This window comes from Plectrocnemia conspersa, unplaced genomic scaffold (assembly GCF_051122295.1).
Source record: "Plectrocnemia conspersa isolate PC_06_02 unplaced genomic scaffold, ASM5112229v1 ptg000008l, whole genome shotgun sequence".
In the NCBI taxonomy this organism is placed as follows: domain Eukaryota; kingdom Metazoa; phylum Arthropoda; class Insecta; order Trichoptera; family Polycentropodidae; genus Plectrocnemia; species Plectrocnemia conspersa.
This window is the reverse complement of record NW_028277172.1, coordinates 11,357,230-11,384,065: the sequence shown is the minus strand read 5'-3', so window position 1 is coordinate 11,384,065 and position 26,836 is coordinate 11,357,230. Positions and strand designations below refer to the sequence as shown.

General features: G+C 28.4%; 4 protein-coding genes across 6 annotated transcripts in view; 1 reads left to right on the top strand and 3 right to left on the bottom strand.

Annotated features, from left to right (window-relative positions):
• Window positions 1-22: 22 nt before the first annotated feature.
• Window positions 23-3,665, bottom strand: LOC148232990 (peptidyl-alpha-hydroxyglycine alpha-amidating lyase 2-like). Its single transcript, XM_088190341.1, has 5 exons — window positions 3,424-3,665; window positions 3,175-3,353; window positions 1,205-1,403; window positions 631-1,146; window positions 23-564 (listed from the first exon to the last, which is right to left on the bottom strand). The coding sequence occupies exons 1-5, from the start codon at window positions 3,577-3,579 to the stop codon at window positions 454-456; spliced, it is 1,161 nt and encodes a 386-aa protein (XP_088046467.1). The 5' UTR covers window positions 3,580-3,665; the 3' UTR covers window positions 23-453.
• A 77-nt stretch (window positions 3,666-3,742) lies between these two features.
• LOC148232989 (uncharacterized) lies at window positions 3,743-4,906 on the bottom strand. The gene is made up of 3 exons (XM_088190344.1): window positions 4,696-4,906; window positions 4,526-4,630; window positions 3,743-4,460 (listed from the first exon to the last, which is right to left on the bottom strand). Exons 1-3 carry the CDS (start codon window positions 4,702-4,704, stop codon window positions 4,287-4,289), a joined length of 288 nt encoding a protein of 95 aa, XP_088046470.1. The 5' UTR covers window positions 4,705-4,906; the 3' UTR covers window positions 3,743-4,286.
• A 153-nt stretch (window positions 4,907-5,059) lies between these two features.
• On the bottom strand, window positions 5,060-25,318 carry LOC148232988 (uncharacterized). Of its 3 annotated transcripts, XM_088190016.1 has the most exons (8): window positions 24,901-25,318; window positions 9,260-9,510; window positions 7,512-7,544; window positions 6,925-6,978; window positions 6,216-6,432; window positions 6,009-6,155; window positions 5,791-5,940; window positions 5,060-5,722 (listed from the first exon to the last, which is right to left on the bottom strand). In XM_088190016.1, exons 2-8 carry the CDS (start codon window positions 9,501-9,503, stop codon window positions 5,635-5,637), a joined length of 933 nt encoding a protein of 310 aa, XP_088046142.1. In that variant the 5' UTR covers window positions 9,504-9,510; window positions 24,901-25,318; the 3' UTR covers window positions 5,060-5,634. The 3 variants fall into 3 exon arrangements, with proteins under 3 accessions (XP_088046142.1, XP_088046143.1, XP_088046144.1); XM_088190017.1 differs by lacking the exon at window positions 6,925-6,978; XM_088190018.1 differs by lacking the exons at window positions 6,925-6,978; window positions 7,512-7,544.
• The window catches only part of LOC148232987 (uncharacterized), a 13,861-nt gene continuing 12,218 nt past the window's right edge, over window positions 25,194-26,836 (top strand). Inside the window, exons 1-2 of the mRNA XM_088190015.1 lie at window positions 25,194-25,426; window positions 26,586-26,731. The gene's annotated coding sequence lies outside the window, so the exon portion shown is untranslated. The remainder of the gene's footprint in view (window positions 25,427-26,585; window positions 26,732-26,836) is intronic.

Sequence of the window (26,836 nt, the reverse complement as noted above, 5' to 3'; positions counted from 1 at the left end):
TCTTTAAGAAAAAAACAATTAATTGTTTTTGACGAATTTATTGTGAGGTATTCTAAAAACTAATTTAATTTGTATACATCTTGTTTTAATACGTATAAGGAATTACAAGAATATATTATGCATGTATTATATAATTTACAAATTTGCAAAATTGTTTAAAAACATATTTATAAAAAAATTTCATATGATATATAATACAATATAATGTTATTTGGATTATGGTATATAACCAGTATAATAAAATATATAACAAATTAACAAATCAATAAAAATTTGTTCTTACACTTTTAATTTTACGTGTCTTTTTTCTAATATATTATAACTGTAAAAATACTGACAGTTTTATTGTGTCCTTGCAATTATATACACTTTGCTTCTTGAATTGAATACAATACGTTCTAGTTTACTGATATTGCTGTGTATAACATTATCTCCTCTATTTGCACGTTATCATCAGTTATCTATTATTAATTCAAACTTCCATATTTTATTAGGACCGATTTCCGTGACGTACATAAACGAGCCGTTGTGTGTAATCGCTATCGAATGCGGATTAGTAAATCCCTGAAATAAAATAATAAATATAGTAATTAAAGAATTATGTTAAATTTAAAAAAAAATGAATCTTACTGTAGCTGGTTCCCAATGATCGATGATTGTCTCTGATCTAGGATCGATTGTAAAGCCTCGTACGGGTATCATCGGAGAAGTTGGACCATTAACGGCATAAACCAAATCTCCTAAAGCGGCTACAGCGAAAACGCGTCCAAGATCAGGAGCTTGAATTGTAGCTGGTTGTCCCAGCGGTTCTAGCAAAGAGCTATGAAGACCAGCTCTCGGGCAAACCACTCTCATGTTTTCTCTATCGGCAACGCAAGCAAGATCTAATTGTTCTAACAGAGCTAATCCGTGTGGTACTTCTAATGATAAAAATTCTGGTGGTCTCGGCATGACCTTCAATAATTCACCGGCAGCGTTAAATTTAAGAATCTGATTATTGCAATATCCATCAGCTACGAATATTTCTCCAGTAGTGGCGATGGCGACGGCTGTTGGCATACACAGAAGAACTCGACCCCGTCTTGGATAACCATGTCGGAAAGCTTCACCCAGAGTTAGTTTAGGATATATGTGACTTGGAGAGTACTGAAAATATCAGTCGTGATAGATTTGCTGTATTAAAATTCTATAATTATTGATATACCTTGAAGACTTGATGCATAGCTACGTCTGTGATCCATACATTGTCGTGTCGATCAACAGTTAAGCCGTGTGGCATATAAAAACTGTTGCTACCCCACGACTGAATTATCGAACCGTTGACTGGGTCTAATACTAATATAGTGTTGTCTTGGATTGGTCCATCTTTGTAATGTTGGTAGAAGTGAGATTCGTTAAATGTACTAGAAAGAAGATGATATCATATATATTTAATTTGTTAATAAAAGTAAATTTATTGTTTATAAAATTTAATGTTGCGATTGTGCATCTTATGGCCATTTTCATGTTAATGCTATAAAGAAATATACCCTCAAAGCTATTTATGTACATATAAAAGTGTATGATTTTTTAAATAATAACATTCATATAAAAAATAACAATAAATATTTTATTTATGGTTTTAAACGTAGTTTATTTTTTATTTTTTTGTTCATGGATGGATAAACGCTAAAGAGCATTTACGTTCCAAGGCCTAATAAAAAGATACTGTCTGATTTAAAAAAATACAACCATATTATTCTCATGCGTCATAATCGATTGGAAAGATTTTAAACTGTTTTTATAAAATACAACATAAATATTCAGGTAAGAATAATATTTTTCAAATTGAATTATATATTATAAATAAATAATATTTGTCATAGGTGCTATATATCCAAAATTTTCTGTTAATTGACGCTATTTTTGTGTACTATCCGTCGATTTTTCAACGAGTACGATATCTAATTATTGGAATAAAAGCAGCAGTCAAAGTTTAAGGAGCAACAGAAAAAAGCAAAGTAAGAATTAAATCTCACTTAAACATATTTTTTTATTCATTAATGACTCATTTATTATAATATGTTTGGTAAAAGTAGATTCTATACAAACAAACTGGAAACGCGTTTTACCAATAGTTCCAATTATCACGACCCAAAAATATATATTCATGGAAGGGAAGGGGGGAGGGGAATATTTTTGCTTATATATCAAACAGAGAAAGCTTTAAACGAGCTTACATATACATATGTGATATTTGCTTGCATATATCTTGGCGACAGTAGCTCGATCCGACTTCATAATTAAAGAATGAACCGAGGATGTTTTTAATTGTAGGGTATATACTAGCAATATTTTTTGTTATGAAATACATTGGTGTTTAAACAGTAATACTAAAAGTTTGGTAGCAAAGAGTAAGGTTATGCACTTTTTTGCTACATATAGGTTGGGCCAAAAGTCACTTTACTATTTGAAATTTATACAACTTTTTTAAACTTTGTATTATTTTATTTTTCTTTTGTATTCTAAAAATTAAAGCTTAGGAAATATAAAACTAAATAATGAAGTACTATTCATTGGTCCAGAAAGAAAAAAATCAATAAATTCTGATTTCATAACTTCACATTTCTTTTTGTGTTTGTATTGAAAAATAGCGATATTTAGCATGAATCTACGAAGAGTGTCATCAAAAGAGCTCGCGTTTATGAATGTATCAATGGGGATCATTTAAAAGATCTTATTTTTCATATATAGGGAAAAAATCTCTAAACTATGTATTTAGAATGTAATATAAAATCTGTTACTTTTGACTCTTGAATTGTATGAATTTAATTTTTTGACATTACTTCAAATATTACTGCTCTATCTATATGCCTGAATTTGCTTTATTTCGATTAAACTAAATATAAATCAATTGAGATACAACCAGTGACATAAACTCTGGTATCTGATTGGTTGTTTTTATTTGTCTAAGTTTGATATACGAATTCTTGTAGCAAATCTGCATTTGAAGAAATACGAAACTTAGCTTAGATTCAAAAATATATACATATATTTACTCGTTTTTTACTGGAAAACTAGTAAAGTTACTACAAAAGTCTTATTTTAATTACTATAATGCAATTTCTTACACATATTTTCATTTTCCATTGTTTGGAAAATATAGTTATTGGTTATAAATACAAGGATAATTACCTTTCATCCCATACCCTGCTAGCCCTGTGGAAAAGCACCGGCTCCCCTTTGGAATTAATCGAAACAGCTGTTATCTGACCAACGTTAAGTGGTTCTTTAGGCCAATTTTCGATTTCCTTTGGCCTTGGTGGACTAGTCGATCGCACTTCCCTCTCAGGCTCCCTATAATTCTCCGATTCCTACCAGTCGAACGACATACTTAAAATAAATATCATATGGTTCACATAACGTAATAAATCGATTCCATGCCTTCTCCAGGAGCATCTTCGCCTCTAATAAGTGCTTGATTTCAGTCAAGAACTCATCCGAAATATCCTTGTCGTAGTCGCCCTCTTGCGGCCTTCCAAGGCCACATTGGGCCGCAATGGCCAAACTCAGAAGGACGAACCAAAGTCCGGCAGCCATCGCGGTCAATATCAAGCCTACACTGAGAATCTTTTGTACGAATCTGGGAGTATATATAAACGACTTTTCCGTATATTGATTTTCCGGCGCGCGCATGCGCGGTAGCGTTCTTCATGGCGCTAAATCCAAAAAACGTTTCATCGATAACATAAAAAGACGAATAGAGTGCATAATTAATTTTATTATATACATATAATCCTCTATTTACATAATATATTAACTTTAACGTATTAACATAGTCGCCTGCAAAATAATACATAGATGGCGACATTTCGATATTAATATTATAATACAATGGCAGTGAAATGGCAGTGCTTAAATAATGTATGTAACATCTTGAATCAATATCAGACATGTCCATTGTTTCTAATATATTTGCTATACATGCATAAATGTTGAGCAAATGTGCATATTTAAAACTAGTCTTTAAAAATCAGACATATTTTACTAGTTGTGCAGATATGTCCCAAGAAAGGTTATATCGAATTTAGATCAAGAGTAATTAAAGCTTTTTTACATCTAACTTAAAAGTAAATGTGATATGTCTGATATTGATTCTAGACTTTACATATGTATAAATCACAACCGTAAGCTTTATTTACACTACATGAATATTTGTATCATAATTTATAGGTGCATTTCTATGTATTTTAAACGTGTGTGACCTGAGTCAAATTTTTAGACCATGTTTCATGGTCGATTATTGACTAGGTGTCCCCCCAGCTGGATTCTGGTTGAGTCCAGATATAACCAGTTCCTGTCATTGTGCAAACTGCGTTATAATAGCGACCCGGACTCCTGCAGAAGGACCACTGAGGACATTTGCATCTGAATAGGGTCTGGAACTCTTCTTTGCATACTTCGTTCCACCAGCAGGTCCTCTGAAATGGCACATTTTATGAATAAAATATGTTTATGTAATGTTTTTTATTATATTGCTACTAACCTCAGTTAGATAACCTTTAACTGAATGGTCTGAATAGCTCCTTTTGGACACAGCTCTTCCGCGGCACATAGTCGTGCACAATGCGAAAATGATGAATAATGATAGCTTAAATTATATATAATAATATATGATTAACACTTTAATATAACACCATATATATGATTAGTTACTTTGATCATTTTCAGGCTATAGATGTTATGCTTTCGTGTTCCTTTTTATTACAGCGCTCTCTTCGACTAGTCCTAATGAATTCCTCTGTCCTTGTATTGCATGATAACACGCCTTTTGACATTTAAGATACCTCCCTTTTCGGCACGTATTTGGGGTGCTGCGGAAATTTGATTTTTCTGTATATTTACCATTAGGTTTCGAATCGAATATACTATTCTGTGGCACGTACGTTATTTAGAACAAGGCGAGGTTTGCGTTCAGTCTTCTCAATAATGGCAACCCACGAAATATATTTAACAAATTCAAGGATTTGCTAAATATATTTTAATAGCTAAAATAATTTAATAATAAAATACAACAGTATGTAACAAAACATTTATTAAAAATAAATAGATACATTTATAAAATTGTATTAATTACAATCGACTATATCTACTGTAATATATTACATAAATAATATATTAAAAATATGCACATATACAGAGCCGTAGGCATTTGCTTAGACGCTGACTAAAAGGGGCGTTTAGACAAACTAAAAATATATTATAAATAAGCATCTAAATCCAAAATAGTAAACTATTATTTTGGAAAGATAAAGTATGATTCCATGGTAAGCCTAGGGCGATATAAATAACGGCCCTGTATACATAACCCTTTCCTCAACCTACCGCTTCCAATGTTTTTAAATCCCCTATATATATATATATAAATAACATAAATAATTTTATACAATTTCTAAACAATGACTATGTATTTAAATATTACTTTATATAAATCACTAACTAATAAATTATTTATTTGGCTCTAATTTAAACTAATACATTTTCTAATCTGGCACATTGAATTAAATAAACATCATTATTTTACAAATACACTTTCTATGTACACTTTAGAGAGGCGCTTAGCGCCTCTATGTATTTGAACATTAATATTATGTATTACATATGCTTCATATTCACATCTTTAAGATTTATTTTAAATTCTGGCTCTTCTACTTCGTTCTCGTGTTCTTGTTCAGCGTTTTCCCTGTGATTGAATAAATAGTTGTAATATATAATATTTAATTAAAATATACAATAAATATTTATACTTACGAATATTTATTCTTTCTCGCCAAAAATAACGATTTAGGACATTCTTTATAATATGGCCAGCATTCTCCTGGACTATCTGTATCTCCAGCTCCAGCCTTTTCTGCGTCAACGTATTCTTGAAGTAATTCATTATAAGGCGATCTGCTAGCACTGTATTTAAAATTAAAATATTAACACATATACAAACAAAATAATACAAAACATTGAATTTTATTTACGTGAAAAATAATTTAAGCATTTCGCCCATGAGTCCAAAGTTTGTGAGTGGATGTGCGTGAACTTCACAGATGGCTCTCAATAAACAGGGTTTTCCGGCAACACCGAAATTTGCTATAAAATCTTCTATGGCGCCATACAAGAGGGCTCTAAATTAAAAAAAATGAGATAAATATAAAATAAATATATTATATAAATATTATATTTACCTTTCTCCACCATGAAATCGATCGAGGAGATGCTTTTCTATATTAGGCGGCAATTCTTGTCCTTCAGCTTCCCTTTTTCCTCTTCTCTTATCTAAATATTGTCCCAATATTGTAGCCATCATTCCACCGGCAGCTCTTCCGAATGATTTTGAGAATATTGGCGATAAATCGCCATATGGATTTTCATTGTCAGTCAGGCCCAATTTGTCAAAATCAACTGAAATACAAATATACACTTAAGAATTGCTGATATAACAGAAATAAATACATTTACACATACTATAAAAATCTATAGATTAACATATAAAATACAAATAATAACTGTTTTTATAAAATCTGCTAATCTAACTCTACTTTCGATTTTATAAAAACATTAAAATGTGTGTAAAAATTCCAGTTTTGTATAATAAATGTGAATATTTATAGTATAGATTATGTATATATTACACTTTATAATTATGTATATTTATTCATATTCTTCATATAAAATCCAAACACTCGAGTGTAGATTAACCGCTTGAGAGGTTTTGTGTTTCGTATAATTTTTATTTTCTTAACTTAAATACAAATTGATCTAAGCATCAATATAATACATAACACCGCTAATCTATTAAATGATTAATAAATCTATTGTAGATATCTATGTTAGTATTATTTAAAGGTATTCCAATCTAAAATCACATTTATAATTAAAATATCGTGTACAAACTGTCCAGCATATATTCCATCTTTATTTCACCGTTTTCAATAGTACAAACAAAGTCTGTAATAAAATGAAATTTTTATTTAGTTGATCATATCAGGCCAAGATTGATTATTATATTTATTTAATATTCATCATAGTTATTTACTGACATTTATGATAAATCTGTCCAAAAACATATTTTGTTATTAAAAGAGGTTAAATCATTAAATTTGATTAAACCAATGAAGAGAAACATTTTATATTGGCTCTCAAGTTAGTGACGAATGATGGAGTTACACAATCGAATCATTAGAAAATTAATGTACTTTTATAATCGGTAATCTTAATAGTTATTACATTGATGTTTTTATTAATTTTTCTATGAATGTATCTAATATATCTAATAACTTGACACTCGAGTGTAGATGAATATATTATTACAGCTATTTTTATTATTATTCAATATAGAACTAATATTTATATAAAAGAAATAAATATCAACATAGTATATTATTAAAAAATCTAGTGTATCTACATATGTTAGTATTATTCAACACTTTTTCTAATCATCTAATCTATAGTCACACATATTTAATGAAACAGGTACAAACTTTCAAGCTTATATTCAATCTTTATTTGACTCTCTGTAATAAAATAGAACAAACATATAAAAAAATATCATATTAAATTATAATAAGCATCCTTTTATTACAATATTGTAAACATAGATAAAATATTAATTGAATACAGTAATCTTTTACCATTTGAGAATAATATTATATGGGTTTGAAGAAAGTAATATTTCACTACACAAATACAAAAGTGTAAATGAAAATATATTTAATTTTTTTATTCTAGTTTTTATTAATAAAAAAATCACGCTTCATCAAGCATATTAAACATACGGTCCATGAGAATATTTCATGTGAGTATTTATGGTAGTTAGGTTTATTATCCGGTTTCGCCCGGGATAGATTCCAACTTATTCTTTCAAATAATCATGATAGCATAGTTAATCTGAAAATGGATGTCATGTGCAAATGTCAGGTCGCTACTGTTCACCGTTTGGGAGGAGTTCTTGTGACAGACAAACAGTTTTGTATTTTAGATATACATATATGACCCGTAGAGTTTAAGAGCAATTCTGGTGATTTATAAAATATTATTTTGTGAATTTGGGTGCTATTTTTGTGTGAATTTTGGCTGAAACTGTGTGTACAAAATGTAGTACTTAAATAATATGTTTTAGAATATTAAGAGTTATCTAAACCTATGGGTCAAATAACCATCCTATCAGTTTTAAGTTTTGTTTTTAATATTTTTAATTATTAATAATTATTTTATGAGAATTTTATGCTATTTTCTAAAGTTTGAGGAATATTTAAAAATATCACCTTGTTGAGTTCGCCCTTAATATTCTCAACGCTTTATCCCTGAAATACCTGGGTTCTAATCCTCTGCGAATCCTAGTGTTTTTCAATTTCTAACGTGTCTGGGAGATCAGAATTAGATTTTATTACATAAGTATAATTCCGATTGATCATCACAGATAATGTTTTCATAGATTTTCCTAATCGCATGGTTAAACATCGTGATAAATAATTAAGATAAAATCTAGCATAGTGATATCTATTTATTATAAGCTGTAATAATATTGTATAATTAAAAAAAAAAATCCATTGATTGCAGTCTGGTGTCTCATTACTTACTTAGTGGTTGTTGATTATGTTTACTTCGTTGTATCGAATTGTGCTAAAATATGTTATGTTGCAACAGAAGATTCATAACATAGTTACTTAATCATTTATTCTCTGGTCCACTTTTTGTGAATTGCCACGAAAAGTAAATCATATCACTAAATCTCTGTTGCAAAAAAGTTATAAAATACATCAAAAATCAGTTTTAATTGACTAAAAATGTACTACATACTTATATATTATAATGACTCACACATATATAATTATAATGACTTTGTTAAAACATAATCAATCTCAAAAATAAAATGATGAAATTATGATACAGATAAAATCAAAGTGATATTGTATTTTAAAGTGAAAAATTGTTGTAGAGTATAAGTTTATCATAATTTCATTCATATTGCAAAGATATTTGATCAGATTAGATATAAAAACATATTCAGATAAAAAAAATTTTTTAGTTCTGAAATTTGATGAATATTGGTTGTGGTATTTTTGGTTGATTCAGATATGCATAGCAAAAGATTACTGTATTTTTAAGAAACTCTCGAGTATATTTAGCATCTCTTGATGCACTTATGACTCGGATTGCTCAATACCGTTGCTTGGCAATAGCGCGTTATTATGGTAATTGCATAATGTAGATTTGCGGGGACACTTACTTGTGAACGGCAGACTGACTGTTATGTTAGAGAAGAACCCTTCCGGAGGATGTCTGATGAAGGGCATAGAGAGCGAAGGGGTTATGATCAAGGACGTTCCTGGCGGAAGTGCCAGCCTTCCATCGTTCGTTATCCATATTATCCTCTTTTGCCTAGAGTGAGGTATATCTTTTTCCGACAAGCTGCTTACGGTGCCTGTCATCGTGGTGGTCAGGCACACGAGCAGCAAAGAGCGAACATCCATTCAAAATCTGAAAAAAAAACGTTCATTATGCAATTAGGTCAGTCTTTCAATTGGTATTGTAAAATTGAAATTTGCGAAGAGCGGCTGTCATGGATTGTTAACTTGATTTGTTGACGTTTTTTACAGTATCTTTAGAACAGGTCGAGAAGATTGTATAGTATGAAAAAAGCGGTCAGTTTAGATAATGATATATGTGTAGATAAGTATCATCAGCATATTTTCGAGCTATGAAAATTCTATGGAATTGTGTGAATCTTGTTTGTGTTTTATATGTTATTTTTGTAATACATATATTGTATTACAAAATAATTATAAAATATATTGTTAAAAAATATTGAATTTATCAATATATAAACAACCCTATTATTTTAATACACGTTAATGAGCCATTTAAAAATGTATATGTCAATAGCATTGATAATGTCTAAAACATAAAAATCTTTGAACATAATGTTCTTTTATGTGATTAATGTTAAATGTTTAATATAAGCAGCATTTATACATTTTTTAGTTCCTCCCAGAAAATGTCATAAGAATTAGGTAGATGTACGTATACAAAAAATTAACAAAGGTATGTTAATCTTTCATTGTAACTTGACAGGTGTAAACCCTAGGCACTATTTATAACAAAATGGCTAAATACAATTGTCTGATTTCGTTTAGCCATTTAATGCTTCTAATTTCTTTAACATTATATTGTACTTGTGTCTAGTTTCGAATGTTCTTTTAAAATCCAAGAAATCTGCTCTAATGATTTTGTTCGTATCATTGGTTAACTTTTAATTTTTATATTTTTATAATATTTGTCAGTAACAAATTAGTTATATAATCATTTATAACTACTTGTAATGTAGTCTCTGTGGAATGTTTTTTCCCTGACTCCCGATTGTGTTTTGTGGAATAATTAAATCCTTTAAATGTTTGAAAACTACTTCTTTCATCACATTTTCCATACAAGGCAACATGTTAATTCCTCAAACTTTCCACTATTTTTTATTTTAGGTATAGGTATAATCGAAGCAATCTAATCGAATAATCAGATATTTCTTCTTCGAAAAGTGTTTTATTTACTAAATAATGTAATTTAGTTTATAGTACTAATGTTTCTTTAAATATGTTTCCATTTAATTAGTCAGTATTGATTGCTTTTTTCAATTTACAAATTATGTTTTGAATTTCTTCTTAAGAAAAAGATTCTTGTTGCATCATTGTATCGTACTAATTTATTGAACTGAGGTATTGAGTTCACAATCTCTTCTATATTATCAATGTAGTATGTATTCATTTTTTATGCAATCATATGGTTATCTTTATTTATATTTCCATCAATCTCCATAGATATTATGTCGTTTCTGGGTAGGATTAATTATTTGTTTTATTTGACTCTTCATACCATTTTTTTTAGTAATTGTTACTGCTTTGACTGGTATATTTCTACATCTTTTTTTTAATATTGTGCAATAATTACTACTTTTGCTATTAATTTTATTATATATTTAATAATTTTTTGGAGTGCATATTATAAAATTAAATTTGTTCTTGCCATATATTTTTAGTGTTTTATCAAAATGCTCATATTTTATACTTCCGTAATATATAGCCAACTACTGTTCTAAATTTATTAAAAGCAATTATAGCTTTTTATGATGTACAGTTATAATAAACATTTAGTTAGGATTATATTTCTAGAATATTACAATGTTTAGAATTGTATGCTGATTTAAAATTATATATTTAGTGTCACATTGTAGTTAAATTTATCACTTTTACTTTAAATTATTATAAAATTTGCCTTCCAATACAATTTTAGTAAATAAAATAATAACTGGGACGGCTGGATCCCAAATCTGTTCCCAATTCTTCTATTAATACTTGTTTTTGACTAGCAAATTTAACCAGCATAATAAACCAATAGTAAGTCGGTGATTAAAACCTAAAAGATCTGGGTTTGAATTTTGTATGGTTCGTAGAGTTTGAGTGTCTAAAAGATCGAATTCAATAATTATTATATAATTGACTAAAATATTACTAAATAACTCCCTTTGTTCAGGTGTAATTATAAGTGGCATAATGACACATTAATCAGGCTGTCAAGACGCGATGGTCAGATTTGATAATAAATAAATGCCTTTCCATGTCGTCTTATTTTAAATTACAACCTTAAAATTCTGTTGATTACCTTCTATTCTTTAGAACATATGACACAAAAAAGGATTTTCTGCTTCTTCTCTACTACTAAAATAATTTTCTCTACGAGTAAAAATTATTAGAGCATATGTGGAACCTTTTATTAATACATAAAATATAGCTTTAATAATATTAGTATTAAAAAATATTTGGCAAAAACAAAAATGGGATACTTACGTACCCCGCTTCGGACAGGCTTTATAAAAAATATACCTATAGCACAGTAATTGAAATTGTAAGATGGACTATAACAAAAAAAATATATTCCAGCAAAAAAATATACAGTGATTTTTTTATAGTAAAAATTAATATTTTTATGATTACAATCTAGAGAGAAAATTTTAGCATTATGTTAATTAAATTTTGACTATGTATTATATGTTCCCATAATCAATGTCATAAATGCAAAAAACTATGTATTTCAATGTCATAAAAGAGCCCAAATAATCAGATAGAAGATATGATAAATGGTTAAAGTTTGTGCCATAAATCAATTTATAATAATATGCACGTTTCATAATGATACCTCATAAATATTACCGGAGCCTCTGTAACACTTTTTAACATAATAATTTTCAAACAACAAATACAAATTTTGACTAGTTTTTTTTCTCGTAAACTCAATTATAAATATAATTAACGGTATCACACGCCAAAAAAAAATCGCCTAATTCAGTAACGGGCATTTAATATTGATGCCAAGTTTAATATAATACATATCGGCGGTTATTTCCTCCTAATACCGCTGCATAATTATTGAATAAAACTGAACGGTATAGCGGTAAGTTACACACTGACTTCATGAAAGTGTCATTGCTAGTTTGTTGCAATAAATTCGAGGCGTTCGGCTGTAAAGTTTGATGAAACGTGTCATCGGTAGCCCGTTGACCTCATTTTGTTAACTCTGGCGACTGGTTGATGAGTAAAAACGAACGTTTTCGTATAAGTTGTGTCATTGTGAATGTTCAGTTATGATTGCAATCTCAGAAACTCATGAAAGCTTAATTTTAAACGAGACAACAATAAATCTTATAATGCACTAGGTTAAATGAATAATTATAATAACTTAAAAAACATATAACAAAGCTTAACAAATAAGTTATATACAATAGTTTTATTTTAAATACGTAAATATTTATTTATAATTAGACCATCGTGACTAGACTCAAATTAAAATACCAAATATATTTTTCCTTTTATAACTATTCGTTGTACGAATATTGATCTCACTATTTGAAAAATATTTGCTCAATTCAAGTAGATAGTTTTCAACAACGCAGGTAGTCATACCTCTCCCCCGATGTACCACTTGAGTGTCTACAGTAAATTATGCACTTTTATTTTATTTTGAAAAATGTATCTTCTGTAAATATATTACGTGATTTATAAAGGCCATAGTAATCGCATTGAAAATATTGAAAAAAACTCTTACTGCCTAAATTCCAGATATATTTCAGAGTTCCTCAAGAGTCTTAATGTTATTTAATGACACAAATACGACAGTTACAAATTTAATTTTTCTTCTGTATGCAAATGATTTTTGATTATTTAGGTGCATTCGCTCCATTGCGGACTTTCTTTACAGATTTAGATTCTCTACGGAGAAGAGCTTTTGTCAATCGCTTGCCCTTTATTGCCAGAAAGTACTACACTGTGTCATTTTTTCAATCCTGTTTGCCATCAGATTTTTTTTACGATCTCCGTGGGAACATTTTGACTAGAGACACTTCAACTAAAAATTTCGAAATAACTTTTGAGAGCAAGTGGAGGTTCTCTCTACACGTAAACGACGCACGCTAGCAATCTTTTTGTTATGTAGAACGCATTTTATATTGACTTTCTTTTAGGATTTTTTCAGTAACTTGTAGTGATTTTTTTTATCTATATTACAAATCAATACGAATAAAGTTTCTCACATTGACAGCAACTAAATGATTACTTTAGGCAGCATAAATAATTAAAATGTAACTTCGGATTTACTTAACGTTTCTAACTTTGGTCTTCTATCATTTTTAATATTTACATAAACAGTCTTAATACTTTTTACTGTTACCATAAAAAAATCGTTTACTATTTCATATTCGAATAATTATAAATAACGATTATTTAGACTTTACCAGATTACTTTAATGTGCCATAAAATATTTATTTATTGTAAATCTTCTGCAGCTATATGACAGGCGTTGGCCCAATGCGTTACAACGGGATAAACACTGTAAATAAGTGACACATATATTTTAATAATTTTTATTTGAACTATTATTACAGATTAGAATCAAACTCGATTTTAGTTTAATTATTAATCACCATAATCATCTATGAGATTAGGAAAACCATGAAAAAAATCATTCTCTGATGATCGATTGGAATTATAGTTATATAATAATCACTAATTTTGGTTTTCTAGACACGATAGAAACTAAAAAATACTAGGGTTCATAAGGGATCAAAACCCAGGACGTTCAGATATTTGTCCATCTATCTAGTGAAAATAATATTGTTGTCTTTTATAAAAGCAGACAGTATTTTATTAAACATATATAGATCTGCTATTAAAGTAAAATGTAATTATGTACATTATTTATTATTTCACTAGTGATCAATATTATAGAGTTTTACGCAGTAGTATGAAGCTACTTGTTAGAATAATATATTGGACGATTATAAAAACGGATGACGTTTATAAGTCAATTATAGCGATAATAATAGTATGATTATATTTATTCTTAGATATTATTATCTTAATCTTATGGATCGATAGCTAAATAGAAGACAATAAAATTCTATGGGATTTTTTCTTAATATAGATATATATTACGCATTTAAAAAATAAAGAGCGCAATTAAAATATATTTAAACAATATTTCCAGTTAGATTAAATTATACACAATACATTCGCTATAAAATATTAGAATTATTGCACGCTGATTTTTTTTAATACTGTCAATCATTTCTCATCTTCGCAAGTAACATGTCCGCAAAAAATATAAGATGTAATGAAGCGAAAAAATATATAATAAATTGCCTGAGGTCAGGTGAGCATATTTTAAACTAGGTTTAAATACTGTTATGTTATGTGTTCAATAAGATAATTGTTAAGTATTTCAACTGCGTAGAAAGGGTTATAGAAAATAAAAAAGTGCATCCTTGGCCTTAATCCAACCATTTCGTTTAATCAAAACGAGTACATCTGACTTAAAAAATCACTGCCATTCTTCCAACCGCGCCAAGAATACGCATTCGCTAACTCAGCGCTCGATTAATATTCAGATGCAGTCACTTGCACATTCCTGTTATAATGACATGTCAGGAAATCTAAATCGGGACACTGGCGTTGAAAAGTTGGTCGAATTCGCCATTGAATTCCAAATCATCCTTTTATGATATGAAAAGATAAACGCTGGGGTCAAACGTATATATACAAGTTATGCGCATATTTTACCATAATATTGTAACATTTCAGAGCAACGGTCTGCCCTAATGAATTGCTTTCAGCTGAAACCCGCAATTAGCATAAATGAATATTTATATACATATATAGAAATTAGGCATTCACGCATCCCCTGATCATGAACTGAATTTATAACGGGAAAATCGTGAAGGATTTACAAGTCACGTCTTTCTTGTTTTTCTTTTAACTTTCGCTTGTACTTAACGCACGTCCTAGATTATAATATTGAAACCAAAGACGCATAAGGAGTGGCGAAATTGGTCGTTGATTATTTGAAGTGTTAACTTTGTATCGCACAATGGATAATAAAATAATAATGAACTCTGAGCGATGTTATGTTGCATCGATTGAAATTTTCAAACCGCGAATTTGTGGTGATATCAACGCGTGAAGTAAATTCAAGAGAGAAAATATGAGTCGTAACATGCTTTTCAAACGATCCTGACTCATGAATCTTTCTGGAAAAAAATGAGAATATTATTGTTCTATTCTTCATATTGTACTGTTTTTAATGCTATCATATACCTGTAAATGTATGTATGTTCATGTATACTAATAAAATAGTAAATACAAAAACCATTAATATAAACTTTATACTAAATATAATATAATGTAGTCCATAAATTGAAAAATATAACGAGAAAAAAATATTCATATTAGATATTTAATGTATATATGAAAGAATTTATATTTTACGAATTACTTCTTAAAATCTGTTAGTGAAAATCATTTGTATCGATATGCCTAAAAGAGTTTTTAATTTAAATCAGATTTTAAACATATAACTGATACTCAATGTTTAAAAGGCTTAGAAATTTGATTATTTATTAATATGATAATAATGTTTGCAAATCTTTCTTATAACTAAAATACAAAATATATAGGACTTATTGAACTCGTTATGAAATTTGTTTTAATATTTAATTTACAATATAATAGTTACTACTTGAAATTTATTATATTTATCGCTGTAGCTAATTAATTTAAATTTAAAATAAAACATCAATTTAATTTTTACTGCTTGTCGGTTAACCTTTATTTACGATAAATTGTTGTTTCGTTGCGCATTCTGTTGGCTTAAGGAGCATTGTTAATTGATTTCTTGAGACCGACTTGTATTATCTATATTATGTGTAATATAGAATTTTATCAATAAACATATAATAAGAATAACGTACAGTGAACTTCAATGCGATAATTGCTTTATAATTTATATTTCTATAAAACACGGACTTTGATAATAAAAAATAAAACGAAAAATAACTATTTATGTCGGGACCACACGGAGTCGTTGCGATGAAATTAATCGCAAAAAACTCACTAAAAGCTCTCATAAAATAAATTGATTTGTGTTTATTATTTGGTAAGAAAATGAACGGCATGTGTACTCAATTTTATATAAATAATAATAAAATAGTTTTTTTTAACATTTGACGTTTAATGTATATTTTTTTATTATGTCAAAATTTAAATTGTTTTATTTTACTATATTAAAAATATAAATTTAATGGATAATAACATGTAAACTAGACTCTAATTGTAAAATTTTCTTCTTAATATTTTTTACAAACTATAGTTGATTTTTTCTTATTCTGAAAGTTCACCTATTGGTGCGGTGGTCGATCTTTCGTTGTTATGGGGTAGCCCAGTTAGTTATATATTTATATAAATAACTAAAGAAATAATAAAAAAACTTTATGTTTATATATTACTTTTTTAAATTTGAGTTTATGTAAAGGAATTCTATAGAAAATAATACAAATAAATTAAAGAGTACGAAATACATAAACATACCAAAAAAAAATTGTAATAATTTTATAAAATAAATTGAGAGCCTCTGAATTTATAATTTTATTATTATAATATTAATTTATATTAAATAATTATTATAAATTTAATATTAAATAATAATAAATAAATAACATCACAAATAATTATGGAAAAATAGATTAATATAAAATAGATTGTATAATATTATATAACAAATTAGCAAACGTGTATAAATTAATTCATTATTTAAAGGGTTAAGAACAGGAGCTATTATATTGTATATTATAAGCCCTTTGATATAAAGCTGAATTAATTACATACGATTTATAACAAATTTATATGTATTATATATATTTAAAAATGACATATAATACTATATATCATAGTAAAAAAATCTAAAATTGCAAGAAATATACAATATAGTTCACGCTATAGTGAAAGGGGGAAAATATAAGTTTATGCATACCATTGGTTATTCTTGGGTTTTTCCAACATACAAGTTATCAAACTGTATTTTACATATACACATATACATGTCTTTATTAAAACAATTATGTTAGTATTTATAAACTCAATCATTCAGCAAATAAGACTGAAAAAAAAACAAATCATAACCTCCACAGAAAACCATAGAAGTTTATGATTACAAAATTCCTAAATTATTATTTAGCACTTTTAATTGAGAACTGTTGAAAGAAAATAGTTTATAGTTACGTCACCGATTTAAACTTTATTTGTAAATGCATATAAGCAATATCAGATATGTCACATTTTTATTATTAAAATACAAACATTTTTTGATACATATTTCAGCAACTCTGATCCTATTAATCAATTGCCAACACGTAGTTTTCATTAGAATCCACATTATGTGACAGATTTCATTAAACAACACTGCTTGAGTGTATGTTTAAAATGGCCGAATCAATTTATGTTTATTTTTCCTATCAGGGACGTCATTTAGATTTTTCTATAGGGGTAAGAAAGTTCGCCAGTCAGTGGTCGTTTTTTATATTATTTCGATTTCATTAAGATTCATAGTATTTCATTAAATGACCTGCATTTTTTAGCCAAATTAAAGGGTTCCCTGATTGAATCCACGTCAAAATGAATAAAATTAGCAATGGAAACTTCTATTCAGATTTTGTACAGCAATATTATGACTAATAAGTGAGAATCGAATAAAGCACATCCAAACCGAATTTTGACCAATAGAAGAACGCAAAAAACAATTATCCCTTCTCAGAAGTCAAAAATTCACGTCAAAAGCAATAAAATCGTGTCGGTGCAGTTGCAGTGGGAACGCTCGTTAGCGAGCGTTCCCACTGCAACTGCACCGACACGATTTTATTGCTTTTGACGTGAATTTTTGACTTCTGAGAAGTGATAATTGTTTTTGCGCTTTCCTATTGACCAAAATTCGATTTGAGTATACTTTGCCCGACACTCTTATATCAGAAATCCGCAGTAATATCGGTAAGGATAGCTATCATATTTTTAAAACAATATGCGAGATGCGACGTTTGTTTGAACGATTATTTTCCCCTGAGAGATGAGTTTGTTTAGTTTATTTTTTGGACTTGACATAATGAAAGTTCTAAAACTATAATGTTTAAGTACTTTATTTTGGTCATGTTGGGTTTTGTTACTTTGCATGTAAATAAATAATGATATGTATGTATATAAAAATATATGTTACTACATATGAAAAAGTTGAAATCATATAATTTTACATCTGCCAAATAAAATATATTTTCACTAGTAAAAATATATGTATCTACCGGTAAACATGTATTCCGATATAAATTCACTGAAATGACATTTTAAAAAATATATTCGGGATAGATTCGAAACTGTTTTTTTAGATTTTCTTTGAGGGATCATTTCAGCTTATTTTAATATTTCCTTTGAGAGGTATCGCCGTACATGTACGGTGGTCGATCTTTTACTGTTTTGTGGTACTCCAGATAGTAATATATTTATTTACATATACGTATATCAGAAACGTCATTTCAGCTATTTTTAACTATTCTTAATATTTAGATTTCATTAGGATGATAATGCTATTATAAACAAGTAGTATTATGAGACTAAGTAGTGTTGTGAATTTAAGGTAGGAAGATGTGACTTTCATGAATAAAGGTTGATAAGGTTCATTAAAATTTATTTTATAATGAAAATTCAAAACGATCAATAGATAATAACTGTTATTTATAAAATGATTAACAAAATAATAGACATTAGGAACACATGCGCGCGCTGGGTGCTTAAATAGAGAATAGACACGAGGTTAAATAAAATGCTTAGAAATATTTTCTACACTTTCCAAATATATATCACGAAGAAATCATAATAAATGGTCATAATAATGTAAGTCGGTGACTAATATTTGAAAGACTTAAGTTCGAATAATATATGGACACTGGTGTTATTTAATTTCTTTAGAATCAGTGATTTTTATATAATATCTATAATTCTGATTGATCATAACAGATTAGGTTTTCGTAGATTTTCCTAATTTCACGGATTAATAACGTGATAAATAATTAAAATTGGTTGTGCATTACATTTATTAAAATCGTCGCTGATTACAGACTTTTATTTCAGTTTGGTGCTTCATACTAGTAGTAGCTTTGTAGTTGCTGCTTGATTTACACCGTAATAAAGCATTGTGCTAATGTTTATCATGTTGCGATAGAAGATTTATAGCAAATAAATGTATAATAATATACATACACATGTCTAGCCAAATATAGACATTATAATTCATACATTTGTAGGCACCTAATATTGTGTTTCCTTACTTGAAAATAACCTTTTATTTTTCTCTTAAACATGCATAGCTGTATACATTACAGTTTAATCATTTATAACAAAAAGAATGCCTTTTCATCTATAATTTCAAGTAAGCGCTGTTAAGCGTTACGAGTATGAGCACCTAGTCATTTTCGCATGAATATATTTGACTATCAATCAGACGGGACATTTCTTCCACCGTAGTATAATTCGTTCCGGTCCCGACGTAACTGTATTCGCAACAGGTCAAACTGGGCTGAGTGACGTACTCATCCAACAAAAGACTAATTATCCACGCATGCTTTTAATTTTTAACGAAATTTGCAAATTCAGGAACTTGCCGCTAAAGAGACAGCCAGCTTAAAAAATGGTAAACCATTATTATGTATGAAGCATTAGCACTTCATGCAGGTCATTCGTCGTTCTTTTTTGTATTCGACATACGTAGGAAATCAAACGTGCCAATTTTAGAAACGGATCTAGAATTAAAATACAACTAGAGGCATTTTATATAAAGAATCAAGGGCAATTTATATAATGGATAAATAAAATCTGATAATAGCAGAAAAAATGCAACCTACAAGATATAAATAAAATAAAATCTTCGATGCGCGTTCTTGTGATAATTGGGTTTCGAGATGAAATTGATCTTGTCGACCAACTTTTGCGAGTTGTTCCAAAAATGCTTCATAAATTCACCTGTACACCGCAAGGTATTCAGGGCAGGATGTACAATATTTTAAGTAACCTTTATAAAGCTAGTGTCGTATTCTTGTGCGCTCCTTAATGTAATATATGTATGTATGAATAAAAATAACGGAACTTTTGCGAACTCACAAGCGAGAATCGCTAATGTAACACACGTCAAACTTTTTTTATTTTTTCCCTATCATAATTAAATATGCAATAAAAAATTATCGACCATCGAACGAGTCATAATGTGAGAAATATTTGGCATTCTTGTCAATCGAGAATATGTTTGATGATAATCTTCCGATTATAATAAGTAGAATTAATGCTGTTATCTACGAAATCTATAAAATTGTCTTAGTAATGAGATAATGCAGCTTATCAAAGCAATAAAGTAAGAGTCAATAAAAAAATATTAGGTAAAGTTAATGCTATAGATAAAAAGTTTTTGCAAAAATCGTTAGTTAAAATACATAAATTTATATATAAACTGTTTTTATCAGTTTTTAAGAGGTTGCCTTGTAATTTTTTTTATTTATTTGCGAAGATTATTATATCATACACATATACTGTTATTTTTTATTCTTAAAATAAACCGTCTATAGTGCATTTTTTACATATTTAGTATATAATTTTTGACTAGACTGACTATTGTATTATATTTACCTCTAGTTTTATAATTATTTACATTACTATATAAAATAGTACTTAATTATGTAGTTTATATCTCTTCAGCTGGATGCTAATATTTGGGCTTCAAAAAAATATGTAATAAAAGCTGCTAAAATTATGCTGTTTTTTCGAAATCTATTTAAATGAAGAATACTGCTTGTAGTAACATACATATGTATTGTGGAATCGATTGCTATAAATAATTGTTTGCAACGATATTTTATTTTTTATGGCTTGTGTAGGACACCATATTTTTTTGTCATTAAATAAAATTAACTTTATCAAAAATATTAAATAAAAAATAATGATTATATTATATTTAGAATCAAGAGCATAAATTTACATTAACATCATTGAATCTTTGTGATAAAATAGTATTATTAGTTGGGTTTCTCTTATAATAATTTTAGCTTGTCAGAGGTAGCAATAAAATAATATAAAATGTAGTAAAGTATAATTTTACTTAAATTTTAGAGTCTACTTCTGTAAAAGTGTTTTTTTGCAATATTTTATTTTGAAAACGTTTATAAAACTTGACACTTTATATTTTTTTAAAGTATGTCATTTTTTAAGCAAATTTATCAAAATATGATGTATTCCAATTTCAATTTCATATCGATAACTTAAAGTATAAATTTGTTAACTACACTTTTGGATTTAAATGTCATCTTGTACCTTTAATCGAAATACACATGCTCAAAAAATTGCTATTTCCAAACTCTCCAATTAAACACCAAAATTTAATATCAAGAAAATTAAGATATTGTTTTATTTTCCTAATTTTTTTTATCATCTGTAAAGTTGTCAAATATAGAATTAGCAATTTTATACTTTAAGCCATCGATATGATTTATATCAGTTAGTATTATCCTGTTGAAAAATTCTTCTGAATATGACAGATGATCACATCAGTTATGTACAAATGTAATCATCTGTCATATCTAGAAACGCTTGTCACAGTATCGCAAATCTCACATATAATATTAATTAATCACTAGTAAACCATTGCATTGTATAGTAAGTTGATGAGTTGTAATCTCTACAAGTAGCATCATGATTTTATTATTGATCTTTGTACAATGATCTCAAGTAAGCAGAGAAATTCTTGATCGATAACACCATAAGATTAAATAAGAAAACATGCATTTCCATCGCAAGCATGGATGCGAAGTGTTATTGGTTACATAAGTGTTAAAAATAATGAGTTAACTTCTCTCAGACGACACAGGTTACCGGTTATATCGCGGCCAGGTAATCAAGTACACCGAGAACAAGGCTGGATGAAACCTGGGGGTAAGTAGGTCTCGAAGACATCCTGGAATCGTGTATTCGTGTCGATAAACTCTGAGGATGACTCATTCATTGATATCCTTCAATGCGGTCGATAAAAAATGTAATAACGATGCGATTATAGTAATCTTGTGTAACAGTACAAACATGCGCAATTTGATCGTTAACTTGGAATGGATTAAAAAAAAATTGGCGCTCTAGTATTCGAGAATTCTGGGTCAGACATGCAAACTAACCACAAAATTAGGATAGTAACGTCAATATATGACTAAATTAAATTTTAATTGCCTTTATACGGAAATTGCGATACCAAAGTTGGATTTGTGCGGTCTCGACTGAAGCATTAAACATAACCACGATCGATTAATTAGTTTAATTAAAGATTTTATTGTAGATGTCTTTTAATATTGGTTTTGATTCCGATCATTTTAACCGCGAATTAATGATTTTTTGTAGCAGCAACTGTTAAATAAGATTTTCATCATATATGGTCCAGTAAGCAGTGAAGAATTAAAGATGGTATAATGTCGAGATACTTCTTTCTTTATAAGGTAAGCAGAAGTTTTCAAGTCGAAAGGGAGAGGAATGCTGCATCTTAACATTGTATTAAATAATTCATATTAAGAATACTTATTTTCTTCTTACACAAATTTTAGTATTGCGTATAATAAAATAATTATTAAGAACCTTGACCATCTTAGTTTTATTTATAATAAACGTTTGCAACATATTTTACTTCGCAATTACTGCCTATAATGACTCAACAAAAATACTTTCATTACACAACAGTTGGATTTGGGATATGTAATTGTAATGATGAGCGAAAAAAATCCAAAAGCAAATAATTGTAATTCTTGGGCTAATATTGTTTAATGATGTAAGATTATATTGCGGCAGTAATGAAGAAATATTGAAAAAAAATCTGATTGAATACGTAATTCTTGTACATACGATAAAAATTAACTATATTTTGACTAAAAGCTTTTTAGTGAATCAGTATTTATACCAATATATTTGATTATGTAAATAAAACAATTCTATATTTTTACTATACACCATTGCAAGAACTAAGACTAAGATTTATAATTTTCATCAATAGATATACTTGACTAAACTCATGTTTCATAAATTTTTGGTCAAAGTTGTTTTAAAAAAATACATTAACAATCAAAATCAGTTTAACCACATTTTATATATAATAATATAAAAATGTCAATCAACTTAGATTATTATTTAAAGCTTTTTAATTAAAAAGAGAAAAGTGCTAAAAGTGTGAATATGTAGTAAAACTGATATTTTATTAAAATATAATTTACTGAATTATTACTACCATATTAATTTATATTAGACCATAAATACATTATAATATACCTAGAGAGATTTCATTTAAATCTAAAGAGTTATCAAGTATTAAATGTATTTTTAATTAATATAAAAAAAAAGTAACGTTTATAGTCTAGCTTTAAAGTGTTGTATTGAAAGGCATTCATTGTTACTGAAGAACTCGTTCAAAAAATAAAGAAAAACATCGTTTTCACGCGTATTTTATGATCCAAAAAAATATCATGAATCAATCAATCTGTTCTTTATAAAACGGTACACTAAATGTTCTGCTCTTGGACACTCTGCGCGCGTTGGGTGCCAAAAAAAGTACGAATATTTTATGATGTTGGAATCAGGAAAGCAATTATTAAGCTGACTTTATACTTTAAGTGCTATTTTGATTTGCCCGATAGGAGAGCGTAAAAAAATTATCACTTCTCAGAAGTCAAAAATCCACGTCAAAAGCAATAAAATCGTGTCTTCACTAAAAAATATACATTTAAACGTCATAATAACGATGTTTAAATTTTACAGCAAATTTTCGCTAGTAGAAATATATATCTACTGGTGAAAATGTGTTTGGAATTTACTAGTGAAAATATAACTTTACCAAAATACACATGAAAATGCATTCCGATATAGTTTCACATAAATTTAATATTTAAAAAAATATTTTTTTTTAATTTTCTCAGAGGGATAACCCAAGAAATTCTGGAAAATAATCTAAAATCAAGAACGTCATCTCAGCCTTTTTTAGAGTAAAGGCAAAAGTTAGTGGGTCAGTGGTCGTTTATTTAATAATTCTATTTCATTAAGATTCCTAGTATTTTATTAAATGACATGCATTTTTCTGACCAAATTTAAGGGGGGCAAAAAAACTTCAAGTTTCTAATGACTAAAGCACTTTATAAAGATACAAAGACAACCCTACTAGCCTTTTATTATATACAAGGTACATTTTAATTTTAGTTTGTATGTTTATATGTATTTTTTGAAAGCTTTTCTTGCTATATACCTCCAATACAATATTGTCTGTTGCTTCTGAAACCTATTTGAATAAGATGATTTTATGGAAAGGTCTAAACGTGGACTTAATTTTAACCAAATATATTTATTTTAATAATAATCTAGGAGCAATATTGGAGTCTATTTTAGAGACAATATGCCTCAGTATGCATTTATTTACAGGACAAAATTAACTATAAAACAAATATATACCTTTATATGATATCTTCCGAGTTAAAAATGATCAAGTCAATGGAGCAGCAGCGTAGGGTAGTTCAGGGAAGTAGCTCTGGGTAGGTTTCCTCGACGCCGACGTCGACCACCCGGTGGTCGTCGGCGTGCCAGTGACGACGGTTCGCATCCGGCACCGGTATATATTATGATGAGTATATTGTCAGCGTTAACAATAAACAACGGGCACTAAATCACACGGCGCGATGGTGAAGTACGACGCCGCAAACGACGACATGATCGTCGTCGTCGGGTGGTGCACTCGTCGGCGCCGTCACTCTCCAACTGGTCACTCACCACCGCCGGTCGTCACTCGGCCACTGGGTTATGTGCCGAGACCTCCTTCCACGACCTGCTGCTGCTTCTGCTCTGGACGAAGACTGTCGAAGCTACTGGCGATGACCGACCGATTCTTTTGGCTTTATAACTTCATTTGGGGCGGATTTTTTGAGGATTTGACCTCTTCAATAAAGCTAACATATGTGAACTCGCATACATATTAAGCACTGTAAGCTCTGATATAACACTAAGCATTGCTAATTAAATAGGTGAATGGACACCGAAAGCAATCTTCTCTATATTATAATTCTGAAAATGTGTCTTTATCTTTATAAAAATTCGTCACAAGAAAACACTCCAGCTATATGATTTTTTTACTGCTAACTTCTAAATCAATATAGCTTTAATATATATTATATTTTGGGTGAAAAACAAACGGCCTTCACAGAAAAATATTTCTCAGAGACTGCATTATAATTAATTGCTAGGATGTAAACAATACCATTGGAGCAGTATTTATATATATATATATATATATATATAATTAGAATTTTGGAAACAGTAGATAGATCTATAATGTTAATAAAAATGTCATTTGTTTTAGTAATTATTCAAACAATATAAATGATTTATATTAAAACAATGAGAGAGTAAATAATAAATTAATTTCAATACAAATGTGGTTAAAGACCAATGTATGTATCTATTAATTATAAATACAATACATATATAAATCATATGTTAGATAATATTCTTCAAATAGTTGTAAATATGTTACTTACATTATAAGAACAGTTATATGTATGCTAACATGAAATATTAAAGATCACCGTAATAAAATAGTAAAAAAGATAAGTAAATTGTCTAGTATAAGATAAATATATATATAATAGTTTTATAATGTCTTATTTTAATTATTGTGTAACAATATTATATATCGATGGTTTAAAGTGTAAATTAGCTAACTCTACTTTTGGGTGAAAATGATTTAGCAATGGCATCATGTAACTTTAATCGAAATACACATGCTCAAAAATCTCCAAAATTTCATATTAAGAAAATTGAGATATTGTTTCATTGGAGATTTTGAAGATAGATTTTCAAGTTGTCTATTTAGTTTTTAGTTTCTCCTGTAAAGTTGTCAAATATAGAGTTAGCAATTTTACACTTACACTAAGCCAATCGATATGCTATGTGAACAATGTCAATGAAAATAATGAAATTTCAATCTTAATATTCAAATACCGAATATATTCGCCTGTTTTTTTATTAATTCGTTATTTGAATATTTATCTATTCGTTAATAATTTTTTTCTTATTCGTGGTAGAATATTTTATTTTTTTTTAAATATTAAATTTAATTTGTAGTGAAATATTTTTTTTTTTAGTATGAATCTTCCGTTGTAATCTGACGGCATAAGCCCAATACGTTATAACAGTAAAGCAAAACGACATAATTAATACCAACAAGTAATTATTAACCACCTTACTCTTCAATCTGGAATCAGTGACATATATACTTACATATATAAAGGTAAGCAAACTTTAGTTTCCGAAATTTAAAACCCTTCACAACTTTAGTGATATATTTGGATTTTTTTAATAATCGAACATTTGATGTATTTAATTAATTAAGAAA